This window comes from Rosa chinensis, chromosome 5, assembly GCF_002994745.2.
Source record: "Rosa chinensis cultivar Old Blush chromosome 5, RchiOBHm-V2, whole genome shotgun sequence".
Taxonomy (NCBI): domain Eukaryota; kingdom Viridiplantae; phylum Streptophyta; class Magnoliopsida; order Rosales; family Rosaceae; genus Rosa; species Rosa chinensis.
The window spans coordinates 9,710,593-9,726,604 of record NC_037092.1 but is presented as its reverse complement, the minus strand read 5'-3'; the positions used below and the strand labels follow the sequence as shown (position 1 = coordinate 9,726,604).

At 37.6% G+C, this 16,012-nt stretch overlaps 3 protein-coding genes across 5 annotated transcripts; 1 reads left to right on the top strand and 2 right to left on the bottom strand.

Moving 5' to 3' along the window:
- The first annotated feature begins 96 nt into the window (after window positions 1-96).
- On the top strand, window positions 97-2,788 carry LOC112165461 (calcyclin-binding protein). 2 transcript variants are annotated; one of them, XM_040506156.1, is made up of 5 exons: window positions 97-352; window positions 1,147-1,320; window positions 1,497-1,736; window positions 1,818-1,877; window positions 2,023-2,788. In XM_040506156.1, exons 1-5 carry the CDS (start codon window positions 233-235, stop codon window positions 2,125-2,127), a joined length of 699 nt encoding a protein of 232 aa, XP_040362090.1. In that variant the 5' UTR covers window positions 97-232; the 3' UTR covers window positions 2,128-2,788. The 2 variants fall into 2 exon arrangements, with proteins under 2 accessions (XP_040362090.1, XP_024157738.1); XM_024301970.2 differs by having other exon boundaries at window positions 110-352; window positions 1,168-1,320.
- Window positions 2,789-3,021: 233 nt separating this feature from the next.
- LOC112165460 (katanin p60 ATPase-containing subunit A-like 2) lies at window positions 3,022-7,902 on the bottom strand. Of its 2 annotated transcripts, none has more exons than XM_024301968.2 (11): window positions 7,696-7,902; window positions 7,177-7,359; window positions 7,001-7,050; window positions 6,497-6,559; window positions 6,237-6,344; window positions 5,580-5,646; window positions 5,134-5,218; window positions 4,622-4,782; window positions 4,127-4,228; window positions 3,734-3,956; window positions 3,022-3,397 (listed from the first exon to the last, which is right to left on the bottom strand). In XM_024301968.2, the coding sequence occupies exons 1-11, from the start codon at window positions 7,732-7,734 to the stop codon at window positions 3,264-3,266; spliced, it is 1,215 nt and encodes a 404-aa protein (XP_024157736.1). In that variant the 5' UTR covers window positions 7,735-7,902; the 3' UTR covers window positions 3,022-3,263. The 2 variants fall into 2 exon arrangements, with proteins under 2 accessions (XP_024157736.1, XP_024157737.1); XM_024301969.2 differs by having other exon boundaries at window positions 7,177-7,332; window positions 7,696-7,899.
- A 3,201-nt stretch (window positions 7,903-11,103) lies between these two features.
- Window positions 11,104-12,325, bottom strand: LOC112203090. Its single transcript, XM_024344110.1, has 3 exons — window positions 11,896-12,325; window positions 11,655-11,782; window positions 11,104-11,556 (listed from the first exon to the last, which is right to left on the bottom strand). The coding sequence occupies exons 1-3, from the start codon at window positions 12,323-12,325 to the stop codon at window positions 11,104-11,106; spliced, it is 1,011 nt and encodes a 336-aa protein (XP_024199878.1).
- Between the last annotated feature and the right edge of the window lie 3,687 nt (window positions 12,326-16,012).

Genomic DNA, 16,012 nt, shown 5'->3' with positions numbered 1-16,012 from the left:
ATAGAGGGCTCATCTATTGACACAAACATGCGCAGCCCAAATATTCACTAGAACCTTCTTCAAAATTAAAGACAGAACTTCAAAAAAGTTCATAGGAAACTTCCCAATCTGTCCCCTCCCAATTCCCTCGGCAAGGTTCTAGCATTTTCTTTCCACATAGAATATAAAATCCCATCTAAAACCACCGGAGCTGTTCAGAAACCACCAGAGTGAGTATAGCAGAAACCAGAAAATGGCAGCAGAAGAAGAAGAAGTGGCGCTAGATTTGGAGGAGCTCCGCCGTATCCAGAGCATTGCAAAACGACCCCGTATTCTCAATCTCATCTCCTCTGAAATCGGCAATTTGGAAAAGGTCCCTCCTTTCTTAAATCATATCGGTTTCTTCTTGTGGGTTTTCCTTGCATTTCTCTAAAAAGAAACGAGCTTTTTTGACAAAATAGCGTTGAAAATTCACACCCAATTCATCAAATGAAATTGGGTTTGTAGCTATGGAAGAAAAATTGTATGTGGGAGGAAGTGGGTTCTTTTCAATTGTCTATGTTAAAAGTTGAGTGCTTTAAGCAGTTGTTATATATGGTTTTAATGGAGGTTTTAGTGGGAAAAGAATCATACTAATTAGGGCTGTGTTTGCTTATGATGAACATGAATTGGGCATCTTTGATTGTGTCATTTTGTGTGTGAAACTGTCAATGATAAAAGTTTAATCTTTCGATTGAAACTTGTACAAAGTATGCTTACCGGTTCAAGATTGGAACTTTTCATTAGGAATGGTACAAATGGAGCATTAGTAGAGTTGGATTAGCATTATGAATGGCTGTAATCATGTTTAATGTGTCGGGCAAGTCTACTTGTATATGTGTATGGATACATGCTTGGATGGATATAAAACATAGATATCACTCATATCAGAATATATCAATGTTATTATAGCGATGAAAACCTTCATTTGAAGTATCCTGTAAACCAACGGTTGTAATTCGATCAATGATGCTGTTGGTAAAAATACAAGGTTGAAATTCTTCAAAGACTATAAGAGTATATAATGTTTATAAACCCAGCCTCATCACATTCACTTTTAGCACACCTGTGTACAGTTTCTTTTAAAAGAGGCTAGAAGATATCTCTGTGTTTGCTTATAGAATCTAGTGTGGTTTGATCACTGCACAGTTGTCAAAAGAGGCTGCTTCTAAACCTACCTTGCCAACTCCTACTCCAACTCCAACTCCAATTTCTACGGCAGTGAAGGTGCCTTCCACCCCAGCTCTGAATTATGTTACACTTGGGTCATTCAGCTGGGAGCAAGATACTGATAAAGTGAAGGTAATGTCCCGCAAAGAAACATCACACAGAGAAATGATATTTTACTTCATCCTAGTATGAGAACTTGTGCTGTTTCTCTACTAGGCACTAATCGTTTGTTTTTTAAATTGCTTCTATGCTTTTGGGTGTCTTTATAGCTTTGATTCTATTTTGATAATTCTTCATTCCTCTTGTAGATATATATATTTTTAGAGGGAGTTGATCAGGAGAAAATGGAGACTGAGATCAAGCCTACTTCCATTGATATCAAATTGCATGATGTCCAAGGAAGGAACTACAGATGTGCTATACCTAAACTCCATAGTCAGATTGTTCCAGAGAAGTGTAAGGTGCTAGTTAAGCCTACAAGGGTTGTGATTACATTGATTAAAGCTTCAAAGGGGAACTGGCTGGATCTGCATTTCAAGGAGGACAAGGTAAGTTCATACATCAGACTGTTCCTATTATGTTTTCAAGGGCAGAATTGGAACTAACATACGGATATGTTGATCTTGTAGCTAAAGCCGAATTTGGATAAAGAGAAGGATCCTATGGCAGGAATCATGGACTTGATGAAGGTCAGTTCATAAATTTTTGAGTTTTTGCAGGATGAGCATATCTAAACAAATCTTTTCATTCGTACTTAAATGCATGCACTTGCATATGTGAACCATGTATCTGTGAGGTGACTGATGGGCCAATTATTGTATGCATAACTTGCAGAATATGTACAATGAAGGGGATGAAGAAATGAAGCGAACAATTGCCAAAGCATGGACCGATGCGAGATCTGGAAAAACAGCCGATCCACTGAAGGGCTTTAAATAAATTGGGAAATACAATTTTCTAGGTTAGATTATGAGTAGTTTTTTGTTTCCATCGAGTGATATTTTCGCCTACTTATGTACCAGTCTTTGTTGGAACCTTGTGTTTGGATCGTTCTATGTTATCATTAGGAGATTCTATTGCCAAAAGATTTTCTGAACTTTTCAAAAGTAGTGAGGTTTCCTATTTTCACTGCACTTCCATCGTAGAAGCAGGACTAGCATTTGTGGTACAATTTATGGTGAGTCTGAAACTTTTTAAGTTGTCATGATCTGAGTACATCAAATGTTTAGGCTACTTAAACGTACCATTTGCTGCGGTCCTTTAATGGTCTTCCCCTCTAAAAGTAGTCACCAGCAGCACATCAAATGTCTGACCTGAAGGCAGACGAGTTCGGGGAAAAGTTCACTCAAATGATTATGACTGGTGAGGACTCACTTTGAATTCACAGCTCACAATGACGGAATGAACATGTCTCCACTCTCCACCAAAATAAGTCGAGAACGCTTGCTTCTGAAAGATGCTTCAAAGTTTCTGTAATCCTATGTGGGAATAAAAGCATCTTTTCCCATGCTAAATATATCGACAATGTTTGCAAATGTAGGACTCCTCAAATATTTGTTTCTTACGAGATGAATCAAAAGCACTAGTCATTGTAGTGCCAGAAATTTGATAAATACCATTGTGTTTCACAAATCCAATCTCACCTGGTTCGCGATAAGCACCAGCATTCTTCTTCGGTTCCTCAGGTAGTGTTAGAACTGATGATCTAACAAAGAACATGATGCAAAGTGGATCAGGTTTAGTAAAATCATGATCAGATCGATATTTCTGGTCAAAAGTAATGGTGCAAAATAGCAATTCAGCCAAAAAATTATTTTTCCCTAATTGGACTCAGAAGTGAAATTTTGCTGCTTTAAGCCAAACTTAATGATATCATGGTTAACCTCTTCATACATAAAACCTGAATATCTCTTAAATACAAAATAATCAAACTATTTCCATCTGAAAACAGCCAACTTTTATTTAGGTCATGTAAATCATACTCCTCATAAACCTTGGTGGCAAATAGGCCAGATATTCTAATAATCCCCACTTTAGTACATCTTTCCAAACAAGACAAATCTGGTTATGTGCCGTCATTGGAGTATTTGACTGCCGTAATCAGCATTGAACTTCTCATAACGATGAGCCTGGAGATGAGCAGATGGCCTTGTGTTCTTCAAAGCTGTCTCAATGTCATCGTGTTTGATTGGTCCAACCTTAGGCAGTTCTGCAACCAAAAAAGGGAAGGAAAAAAAATAAAAAAAAACACCCGGGAATAAGCTTTAAGGTAAGCCCAGTTTATGCATACAATTATCATTTTTAGACTGAGAACCTACAACTGAATTTGTTTGAGTGTTGCTTTACGTTGCATTCCCTATGCTAGACTACAGGAACTAAAAATGGTGAAGGGATGCAACATATTTTCAGTTGCCTCTGAGCCCCACATCCATTGGCCTTGTACTCTCTCATTTTGTAACAAACACCTATTGTGACTGCAGTAATATAATAATATTAAAATTCTTCAGCCACTTATGTTATAAGAGTCATATAATTGCAACCATACCATCCTCAGGCACCACTTCCTCTTTGTCTTCAAGGAGTGTCATTAGGCGTCTCAGGGGCTGCATGGCAGCCTCCTTGCACACCAGCCTAATATCAGAACCTGAATATCCATCTGTCTTATCCACCAACAAATCATAAGGAAGCTCCTCCTCACCAGGCTCTACTGGCAGGAGCTCCTCAAACATGGCTCTTCGTGCTTCAGGTTCAGGCAGAGGCACAAGAATCTAATTTGCCATGGTCAATGGAGAACTCAATTGACAAAGTAATTGCATGCAAAATATACTTGATCAGGTAAAAACTGCTGTCGGATAGCAGGAGTATCATGTATGCATGTTGAAATAAAATTTATGCTAAAGGTAGCAATATAATTTATAGAACTAATCAAAAAGGATACTCGTTTTTCAAGACGCCGGAGCATGGCTGCATCTAGTTCCCAAGGAAGATTTGTTGCGGCCAAAACAAACACTAGTTCATTTGTCTTCATCAAACCATCCATCTATAAAATAAAGTGAGTTTCAATATCAATGCCTCAAAGATTGATTATCGATCAAATTTAATGTAATTAACACCAGGACTGAGTAAAGCATTTTAGAAAACAGCTCCTGCTACGTTTGAAAAAATGAAGCAGTATAACTCTAGACACTTCTCTAATTATGGCAGCGTGATCATGCAGAAGTTATGATAACAGGACCGCAGACACATGGAAGCACTTTGGCTCAGTGGCAGCAGTGATATATTGTGGTTTCTAAGACGTTGAATAATTATTAATTAATAGTGATGCTAAAGGATAACTGTCATCATCATAACTGATATGAGTAGATAACAAGATTCAATGTTAATGGGATAGGAGATACATAAATCAATGCACTCATAAAAAAACAAACATCACCTGTATCAGAAGCTCCGTTTTCAAACGCCTACTTGCTTCATGCTCACTTCGTGCTTCACCACGTTGACTAATAATTGCATCAATTTCGTCAATAAATATAGTTGAGGGTGCATGGTGCCTGGCGAGCTCAAATAACACCTTCACTAACTTCTCTGAGTCACCTGGAAAGCCAAACAAAATTCAAAATTGTAAAGAAGCTAAGATAAACACACAAATGCAGTATACATTAAACAATAATTCAAGATTTCCCTAGATGTCCGTGTTTTTCAACCATACAATGTCACTTTGCTTTGTAAATAGTAAACTATATATGTTTACTACACTACCCACCCCAAGGTGACCCTTGACCTGATCACTTCTATGGGTCATTTGCTATCCTAGGTTTTATTATATTCCTTCCAAATCATTAAGATGTAAAACTGAATCTGATCTGCCATATTGCTGCAAAAAACATCGACTTTTAATACCATGACCAACAAAAACATTCAGAAAATATTGCAATTTTGACATACCACGCCATTTACTGACAACTGATGATGCTGAAATGTTGAAAAATGTGGTCTTGCACTCTGTTGCAACAGCCTTCGCAAGCATAGTCTGCAATAGCAGGTGCCAATTCATTTAGTGTCCAAAACATTGTTGTATAGATAACTAAGAGGTGCATGAACAGAATTCGCAAAATCATTTTCATCTATGAAAAATTAGTCACAAGGACCTGAATAAATGGAAGAGCAATCTACAATGTAATTTTAGGATGAAAATGCTCATTATACAGCTAATAATTGAGATGTGATTCAAACAGGAGACTAATGTTAGCTCATCACTAAAATGGTAAATTAGCATATCACGCTTAGAGAGGAGTTTTAAAAGTATTAAACATAATTCTTCATTGTCCATCCCATTGCTTTAAGATTAGAAATAAAGCATAAACATTCAACAGGAGGAAAATATTGCATACCTTTCCTGTCCCTGGAGGGCCAAAAAGGAGAATACCTTTCCAAGGCGATAAGAGACCAGTAAAGTACCTAGAGAAAGAAGAAAAATCAGGTTATCCACGAAGATACTGCAGCATTTCAAAAAAAATTATAAAAAGCAACTCCTGTTCTAATTACTAAAATTTTATAAAAAAATCACGAATAATTATGAGCCAGAAACAATATCACACGTGCTTGCATATAATAGATCAACACTAGGAAATAAATTTGATACTCCACCAATAAATTAGAAATATTAAATCAAACTAAGGGGAAAATGCATATTTGTCTCGTATAATGTATTCATTTAAAACTTTATATTTGTGTGCACCAGATACCAAGTAGAACTCTGGTGACACTAATTGCAGACATATTGGGATTTATATACTAGCTTAGTCAAACCAACTCCAACCATTTGACAAACCTAGAATCACTATATCTGTGAATGTTGGTTTATGCGTTGCTGAAAATAGTCAAACATACATAGAGTAGGAATTTAAACTAACAACATGCTTCACAAGTAGATCAACTAGCAATGCAAAAACAAAGAAAACAAATAGCAACAAACATATGTAAGGATAAAGACATGTAATAGTGTAGTGAAAATTGTAGTTCATGAGGTGTTAATCAACCAAACCTACTTGGGATACTTAATCGGCATGACCACTGCTTCTTTAAGTAAACGTTTAGCATTCTCTAACCCCTTAATGGTTTCCCACTTAACATCCGGATCACCACGAACTATATCCCTGCAGAGGACGTGATGCATGATGTTAAAAATGATAAAGAGCATAAGATCAAAAAATCGTTGGTCACTGGGAAAAACATGTATGCAATAAAAGTAAAGCGAAAGCAGATTATAAAATTCTTGGCGTTATGTGAAATACCATGTTTAATTTACCTGCATAAACTCTCTGCTAATGAACGTGTTTCTGCAGAGTCAAAAGCAGGAAGCAAAGATTTCCTGTGAAGGAGAACATAAAATATCAGCAGGTTCTTATAGAAAAAGGCATCCTACCTACCTGCTGCAAACCATATTACTCAACAGCTTCATAAGTGCATTAAATGCTCAAGCTCAGATGAGGTTTGGTATCATTTGCCAAAACTTTACAATAGAACATGTCAAATAAAAGATGGATTAAGTGAACATCTGGTCCCTGTGTGATTTCTAATTTCACTCACGCATAAATATATGTCATAGTCCTCCAAACTGAAAATCTATGACAATCAACTTTTTAACCTCTCAAAATTGCAGTCTTGTCATTAGTAGAGCTCCACTGAATATTTTGAATATCGATGAGAAAACTCAAGTCAACGTCTCTTAACTAAGACTCATGAAACCAAAAAGCAATCAAAAATTCAATACAAACACAAGAAGACTAATACAACAAGTCGAGAAGCATACGGGATCACATGATTTGGATCAGATGAAACTCCACTCGACTGTGCAGCTTCCTGAAAAAAAAAAAAAAAAAAAGACAAACAAAACCAAAGTACATGTCAACCTGACACTGCAAAATCCAAGCAACAATGCCACCACCAAAACATTAACTCCTTGCATAATAACACCAAATGCACTACCTGGTTTCGATATCGCTCATAGATGGCCAAGTCAGATTGGTTTTTCACATGACCATTCCCATTCGCTGTAGCGCCCGAAGCTCCCCCATTACTCACAGCTCCATTAGTGGCTGCCTGCTCACTTTGCGTTTCCTCCGACACTTTCTTTCTACCAAACTTGGCATCATAAAACAATTTAAATTCCTAGAAATACATGTTAGTTTTAGCTGAGACAAATCCACTAATTCTTGATCTATCCTACTCATCAGATCAAGATTCGCAACCGCATAATCTCAATATGCAAAATTGACACAGAATTTAGTCATAAAACGGTGGTCAAATCTTGGGCATTACTGACCTTAAGTTTGGTGCGTGGAAAAACACAAGAAAGCTAAACTAAACAAAATTCAGGGACTTGGGTATTTCATTTCAAGTTCAAACTCAGCTTATAGATGCTCAAAGTTTCAAAATTTGAATCAAAGCTCCAATCTTTTTATCTGGGAAACCAAATAGAACATGAGAGAAAGAATTAGTGAGTACCGGAAAGGTCCATCGAGTGATTGAAGGCTCATCGGACATTGCTCCGGTGAATCCGGAGTCTCCGGAGTGGAGAAGAAAGAGAGATTTGTAGATTCAATCTCTCTTTCTCGCTGTCTCAGTTGGAGCTTTGTGGTCAGAGTTGAGTCTACACTCTACTAGAGCTTATATATTATAGAATCAAGGAGAACATGTGGTGCATTTTCATTTATTTTTCTTTTTGGTTACTACATGTGGTTCATTTGTTCATACTTTATTGTTAGTGTGATACTGTGATTCCCTTTTCATATTTAATTCCTGAAATTAACAAGTTTACCCAAAAAAAAAAAATCATTGGACCCAGAAATGTCATGGAATACCTGTCTTTGTCCAAAAGCTGATTCCACCTGTCAGCCTCATTCCACAAGCAGAAAATCAAGTTTCTATTTACCCCAAAAAGAATTTTTTCAACCAAAGATTTTAACTTTTTGAATAACGATTTTCAATCCCTTTATTACTAAGAAATTCTTGTAAAAAGATATAACTAAATTTACATATTCACAAAGGAGGATGAGTGCCTATAATTTTAGGGGTGCTTTGAGCACATATAAGGTGGGGAGAGTGAATCGAGTGATTACTATTTTCATTTTGGGACGAGAAGTTTGTGCTTGAGTAATTTCAATATTTTTTGGATGATATTACTACCTTCCTGGATTGAGAGCATATTTAGCAATGTTAGCCATTTTGAGTCAAATTTTAGCTAAAGTAGCTAAAAAGTTATTTTAGCAATTACGTCTGCATCAATGTTCTATATTTTAGCTAGTTTTGAATTTATATTATTTTTTAAATGAAGATTAAATAGTTTAAATGTATTTATAAATTACATAAAATAACTTAAAAGAAATATTTTAAATTATAGAGAGCCTCATCTCGCTCTCTATATTTATGAGCGAGATAGCTAAAAGTTATAATAGAGAGCCACTTAAGAGTTTGGTGCAGCTGCTAAAATAGATAAAAAGCTAAACATGCTCTCTAAAATAGCTAAGGAGCCAAAACAGAGAGTCTCCTAAAAATGTTCTGAGAGTCTTCTGTAATAGCTATGCTGGCCAACTCTTTCTTATTTTGTTTGGTGTACTCCATCGTTTTAGTAAAACTCTTCATCACACGAAATATAAGGAATTAACAATCTAACTGCAACCTCCTATATACTCCAGTCCAAATACAGTATTAAACTATTAACTAAAGATGGGGTACTTCCGATTCAATTTGGTGGACTGCTAGTTCTTAAAATCTTCAATACCAAATGACCACGGATTTTCAAAATACAAAACCATATTGGACCTACTATTCTATTTTGGTTTATTGTGTCAAATATGCCACCCCATTTTTCTCCAATCATGTATGTGTTTCTCAAAGGAAAAAGAAAAAAAAATCATGTATGTGTTGGTTTGTTCTTTTAGGATTAAATTCAGTTTACCCCCCTAAACTTTGGGCCTAAAATCAGACTGGTCCTTGAATTTTTTTTTAATCAGATTGGCCCTTGTACTCACAAATGACATCACCCGAGTCCAAAATTTGAATTTGCCTCCAAATGTGACGTCACTATAGCCATTAGAGCCGACAAGGGGGCCCACACTTCAGATTTTTAAACCCTTAAGGGGGGCAGAATGGACAATTTGATCTATTTGCCTCCAAAATTTAAATTAAATCTCAATTTAATCCAAAACATGGCTATTTGACCAAAACTTGTAATGGAAGATCAAAAATTGGACCCTAACCATCATTAAATTTCCAGAAAATGAACAAAATCTTGGGAAGCCAAATGAACAAAATGCTTGGCCATTTGACCAAAATCCAGAAATTTTGGAGAAAACCTTGTTCATAATTACCATAATTAGTAGCCAAATAGATGCATAAATGTGTATTTACATCCAAACTAACCAAAAACAACAGTTTGGATTGATTTGGCAAAAATCTAGGTCTAATCATCTATGCAAAAGATTAGACCCAGCAACCATGCTACACAACACATGGTTGCACAAAAATTGCAAGTATGCATCTCCAAATCCTAACCTTGGTTGCTAATCTGATATCCACATTGCTCTATTTTGCACCATTCTTTGCATTGTCCCGGATCTTGACAGATGACCTTGATGAAGCTTGTGAAGCTTGTGGTGCAGAAGTTGCTTTACCCTTAGTTGAAGCTGCTTTACCATTGTTTGAAGTAGTTTTTGGTGGTCTTCCTCTGCTTGGAGCAGGTCCTCATGCTGCCTTTGTTGCTGCCCTGTTTTCATCCCTCTTTTTCTGCAAAGAGATGTATGCATACATTCAGAAGCAACCAATAACCAACAAAAGCTTCAAACATACTTATAAAATCAGTTTACCTTTGCTGCTTCAGCTTTCTTTACTGCCTTATCTCTGAGTTCATTCTTTGTCTTTAAGGGCTGTTTGGTACCCTTTGCCTGTAGAAAATAAGTTGGTTAAACTCTTATTAGTCCATAATAATCCAATAAATTTCTAAACCCTTAACAATCTCATAACCAAAAAATACCTGAGAAGATGATCCCTTTCCATTGTTCAACTTTCTCTTCTTGTTACCCTTAGCTGCTGTTGTCTTAGGTGGGAGGTGTCTATGACAACTCTGGATATTGTGACCCAACTGGTTACAGTTGCTACACCTCAGAGATTTCTGCACCCTTCCAAGCTTGAGGCCTTCATTCTCCTTCTCAGAAGCATCCTTAATCCTTTTAGTCCTTGGCCTTCCAGGCTGCCTGTTGTATTGTGGTGGTTAGATGGCAGGTTCTTCACTTGGGATCCACAAGTCCATCCTATTTACAAGCTGGACTATGTTACAGTAAGCCGCCATGTAAGTCGTGGTCAGGTAGCAGGCATCCACATAATCTTCTAGTTTTTGTCTCATGAAGTTGATGGCTGATATGGCATGATTGCAAGGGATCCCAGTTAGATCCCATCTCCTACAAGCACAAGCTCTTCTGCGCAGATCCACCATATATTTGCTGCCTCCAATGCTCTCCACCTCAATTTTGTGGCTGCTAGTCCCATTAGGGATGCAATCTGTGGCAGATTTAACCTTGTTCTTCTCTAGAAGCAACCTAGGCCTAGGGCAGATAAGGTCCATCACCTTGCCCATCTTCTCTTTCCTCAATGCAATCCTCTTCATCATCCTTACCCTAATATCTTCAAAGCATGAAATGACTTGTTTTGACATTGCAGGTAGGATACAAGCATTGAAACTCTTGGATAAATTGTTCAACAACACCTCACTCTTCAAAACAGTGTCAAAGTGGGCTCTGCACCAGTGCTTAGGGTTTCTCTTTGGATCTACAAAGTGTGAAACAGCTCAAATTACTTTAATGTTTAGGTAATCTGAAGCTATAAGCATAAGTATTGTAAAGTTATACCAGAATTCGGTCACCATTTATGAGCCTCTGAATCCATTTGGTTCATCAGAACCATCTCTTTGTGGTAGTAAGCCATGGTTGTGGACTTGGCAACTGCCCACAGCTGGTCCTTCATTACCTTGCCAGGAAATAGCTTGTTGAAATTGGTCCACAAGTGCCTCACACCTAATCTGTGATCTGCTAGTGGTACCACATCTTCACATGTAGGTAGAAGCCCCTTTTGTTTGTTTGAAATGAAAGTAAAACCATTTTCTTCACCAGTGATCTCCAAATCCTTAACCAATAGCCCCAGGAACCAGTCCCATGAATCCTTGCTCTCCATCTCTACACGTGCATAAGCAACCACCCAGGATGTGTTATTAGCATCCACCCACACTGCTGACAACAGCTTACCACCATAGGCACTCTTGAGGTGACATCCATCTAATCCAAGAAGTGGTCTACATCCAGCTTTGAATCTTGGCTTCAATGCACCCAAACAGATATACATTCTTTGAATACAGGCAGCTGACTAGGATTATTGAAGTCACATTTGATATCCACTATTGTATTTGGGTGCACCTTCTTCAACTCCTTAGCATAATCCTGCACCTTTGCATATTGCTCCTTCATGCTTCTCTCAAGCATACTCAGAGCAGCCCTCTTAGTTCTATAAACTTGCTGGAATGAAACCATGGCTCTCACAGCAGCTGCCATCACTTGCTATAGAGACTCTGAGACATCAAAAGAGTGAAATCTGATTAATAACTTCGCCAAAACATCACAGTAAATTGAAAATATTGTAAGCTTGGACTATTAATACCTGTTGAGATATTAGGTTTGAGCTTGATATGCTCAGCAAACCTGTGGACTAGATATGGTGTTTTCACCATCGTGTTGTCCAATACCCTAGCACGGTTGTGCTTCCCAACATAAGTTTTAATCTGCAAGGTGCTCTCATGTTGCATTTTAGATGCAAACAGTTCAAAATCACAATTTTCAGCCTTGCAAATGGCTCTAACTCTGTTGCTGTCATTCTTCAGAAACATCACCTCCCAACCATCCTGAATTGGCCTCTCTCTTAATGCAGCTCTGAGTATCTTAACTGAGGCAAATTTCATTCCCTTGCAAAAATGAGGGTCCTTCATGTCTATCTTTGGATTAAACTTTGGATTCCTGTCTTGCACCACATCCTCATTAGAATTGTACTCATTCCTTATCCCTTCCTTATCTGAGTCAACTGCCACAAACATAGCCTCATCATCTTCAACATCAGTAGCTTCATTGGTGTCATCTCCATTTCTAACCCCTTCAGTAGGCTAAGAAGCCCCCTCATTATCACCTCCTTCTGGTTATGTTAACCAGTCAAACAGAAAATCATCATCAACTCCATAACCCGCATACTCATCATCATCCTTAGCTGGGTTGTAGTCATCATCATCAGAGCATTCCTCATCTTCCTGATCTCCTCATCACCATCTTCTTCCTCAACAGCTATATCCTCTTCTTCATATATGTGGTCAGCTTCAAAACTATGATCCAAATCATCTTCAAACTCATCTTATTCAACTAACTCCACTTTCTTCTTTCCTTTATAAGATGGATCAATTGTGGTAGCCCGGCTTATCTATGTTAGAATTTCTTCCTGGGGCTCATTTATCTTCAAAGTAGGCAGAAGGGCTTCCTTAAAGCACACACCTTATATCATTTGGCCTTCACAGGCTGCTTTTGAGGTGAAGGAGGGAGCTCTTCAATCTTCGCAGAAGATTTAGGCTTCCGAGGTGAATCAGGCAGCTCCTCTATAACAACCCCACTGCTGCCCACTTGACTATCCCCAAAACCTGGTATCCCATCCTCATACATGAACACATCATCCTCTTCTTCATAGTCATCTTCATGCAGGTCTCTATGGTCAAGATACAGGATCACGAGCCTAATCTCTGGCACACAACAACACATTGTCACCATATCTCGATCAGTATTCAACTTAGTCTTTGCATCTTCATCTTCCTCTGACCCTATAGAGTAATAGTAATCAATCCTTCTCCCAACATAAGAAGGATTGATACCCCTCACCATCCCATCCACCTCAGTTAAACTCATCTTGTCCTTGTCGACATTATCGTAGTAGCTAATGGTTCCACCCACATACTTGTTCTCTATTTGATCCAAGTATCCACCATGATATACTTTGCAGGTAAAGTAATCAGGATTATCTGCAATTAGAAATAGATTCAATTAGAAAAAATGAATAATTAGGCAGCACCCTAGACAGATACAAAGCACAAATATATACCCCAAAACCCTAAACTTATGCTCACACTGTCATAAATACTCACCAACCCAGTTAAAACCCTAAAAAATCAATTCTTCTGTAGGACCATAGAAGCACTTATGAGGATTACTTTGTTTAATCAGCAACCATTAGCTTCCCAACAACAACCACATGCATATCTATTATTGAATTTCAGATATATATGACAGGGAAATCGAAAATAGTAAAAATTAGAAACCCTAATTCTCACAACCCCCAAATAAGAAGGTTCCAAACCCTAATTTGTCAAAACAATAAAGTAAACTAAAAACCCCTAAATACGAACATTTCAAACCCTAAACCAAAGACCTTCCATTTTTGGACTCGAATGCCCTAAATCGGATAACTAGAAACAAACAAATCCCAAATCATGTAATCAACAACCCTAAGCAAACCCTAAAAAGTAAACCACCATAATCATTTGTAACAATCTTAAATACAAAAACCTAACTCACCGTAATTCAGGAGATCTTCGCCTCCATTTTCCAATCGTGGTATCCATTCATCTTCCCCAGCCATGTCGTCCCGCTTCGCGTTGATTTTCTGACCCAGAAATAGCTTGATTTGGATTTGGTTTAAAATCTAGGTTTCGACAGGTTGAAGATGATTGCGAGCGAGAGAGAGTGAGTTAGTGTTTCGAGCTCGAGTTCGATCACGGGCTCTGTAATCAATCCGTAATAGGAAACAAACTGTAATGGAGGTATTTTAGACATTTCGTCAAAAATGTCATAACAGCAGTCAAATGTGGGCCCCCTTTTTGGCTCCAACAGCTATAGTGACGTCACATTTGGAGGCAAATTCAAATTTTGGACTCGGGTGATGTCGTTTGAGAGTACAAGGACCAGTCTGATTAAAAAAAAAGTTCAAGGACCAATCTGATTTTAGGCCCAGAGTTCAGGAGGGTAAACAGAATTTTTTCCTTTCTTTTAAAACCATTCTAAAAAAAATAAAAAATAAAAATAATAATAATAATAATAATAATAATAATACCATATGACCAGAACTTGAAGAAGCACAGCCCTTTCCAGGCCCTAATCTATATATCATCCAGGTCACTAGGTTCTTCGGCCCAGCCCATTTCATAAGACGGGCTATGCTGATGCTTGAACATCTGTTTACTAGTTTTGGGCCGATAGTATCTCACACTCTTTTCAAACAACAAAAACACTATGGACATGGGAACTCGTCACTAAACGCCGACGGGTATATCAAAATATAGTTTACTACGTAATAGGTCAGTACAGACAACAAATGTTAAAAAAATGAAAGAAAAAAAAAAGTGGATTTCTGTGTAACTGTGTGGAAAATTTTCTAAGCCCCTGGTTAGCCTCTGTGGTGATTGGTGAAGTGAACATAGTGAAGGATGGATGCAGAGGGGTTGGAAAATAGGATTAAACCAAGTTATAAATCAAGGGTTCCATCTTTTCTTTTGTACCAGAGAACACTGTAGAAGACCATAACCAACTAGAAATTGCAAGCTTCATATGTAAAAATGACGTAGTCTTCTAACGGTTTAAACTTTCATTGCAAAAGAGTTTGACATGGTATAAGAGTCTCATTCTCATGAGTGCATAATCTTGAGTATCTCCTTTTTTCTCCACTTAAGTTTTGAGATTGAGACTCGACATCAGGGAAGATATAATCTTGGCTTGATAGCAACTACTTGTTCATTCACCTTAATGATTTTGACCTAGAAACTAAGTGAATTATTTTCACAAAGGCGTTGGTCAAAAAGATAGCGTGCATGGTTCAATGAACTTGGGGGACCAAAAATTTGACGAGTCGGCAAAATTCAAGTAGAATGACACCCAATACCAGAAGTGGTCAGCGTGTTTCTCATTTTGAGTCGAGCAAAAAGTTGGAAGAATGCCAAGTAACCTACTTCGATCAAAAAGGAATGTCGATCAAAAAGCACGTTGAATTAATGAAGTCTTGGACTTTCAAAAGGAGATTCCAAAAGCCATTTTCTAGACGCAAAAGCTAGGCCGCAAAAAATAAACACCGTCCACTTAAGTGCTTATTTGAACCCAGGCACTGGGGCAACACCAGCAATTGCGTAGGCAGCAAGCACTAACTAGATAATATGGCATAGAGCAGCTTTCCGAGTTGGGAATGGGAGTTGCTTTCGACCAAACCAATAATACGGACTATGGAGCAGCCGAAGCCATTAACAATGAAAAGTTTCTATCCCTTTTAGTCTTTTGAAAGCTCCAATGTGTCTGAGATGGGTATGAAATTTAGCTATCAGTTGTGATTTCATAGACTCAGAGTCTGACTGGTGTTGGATATGTTCGCACATGAAAATGACCTCTCCACATAAACTCGATATATGTGTTTAATTGTGTGCTAGAGCTTCTTTCTTGGACATAAGAAGAAATTGATCATAGAAAATGGACTGGTAAGTAGATGCTTTTGAATACGTGGATATTTCTGACGCAAGTGATGCGTTAATGTGGACCAATTCAAATTAATGTTCAACTTGGATATTTTCAAATGAGCAATATAATTTTTTCAATAAGTACAAAACTGACACCGAGACTTAGTGTATGTAAAATTGAAACCATGTAACCCAATAAATGCTTCAGAGATGATTCATACAATGGGATCTAGGTTCGAATAATTGGAA

Excerpts from the sequence above, each read along its gene's own strand:
- LOC112203090 (XM_024344110.1), bottom strand. The coding sequence starts at position 12,325 with ATGTTTGTGGCAGTTGACTCAGATAAGGAAGGGATAAGGAATGAGTAC. Across the intron at positions 11,783-11,895 it reads CAAACCTAATATCTCAACAG|CTGCTGTGAGAGCCATGGTT; the intron begins GTATTAATAGTC and ends AAGTGATGGCAG. Across the intron at positions 11,557-11,654 it reads ATGCTAAGGAGTTGAAGAAG|CCAAGATTCAAAGCTGGATG; the intron begins GTGCACCCAAAT and ends GGTGCATTGAAG.
- LOC112165461 (XM_040506156.1), top strand. The coding sequence starts at position 233 with ATGGCAGCAGAAGAAGAAGAAGTGGCGCTAGATTTGGAGGAGCTCCGC. Across the intron at positions 1,321-1,496 it reads AAGATACTGATAAAGTGAAG|ATATATATATTTTTAGAGGG; the intron begins GTAATGTCCCGC and ends TTCCTCTTGTAG. Across the intron at positions 1,878-2,022 it reads GAATCATGGACTTGATGAAG|AATATGTACAATGAAGGGGA; the intron begins GTCAGTTCATAA and ends CATAACTTGCAG.
- LOC112165460 (XM_024301968.2), bottom strand. The coding sequence starts at position 7,734 with ATGTCCGATGAGCCTTCAATCACTCGATGGACCTTTCCG. Across the intron at positions 4,783-5,133 it reads AGTTGTCAGTAAATGGCGTG|GTGACTCAGAGAAGTTAGTG; the intron begins GTATGTCAAAAT and ends TTGGCTTTCCAG. Across the intron at positions 3,957-4,126 it reads TCCGGCGTCTTGAAAAACGA|ATTCTTGTGCCTCTGCCTGA; the intron begins GTATCCTTTTTG and ends ATGGCAAATTAG.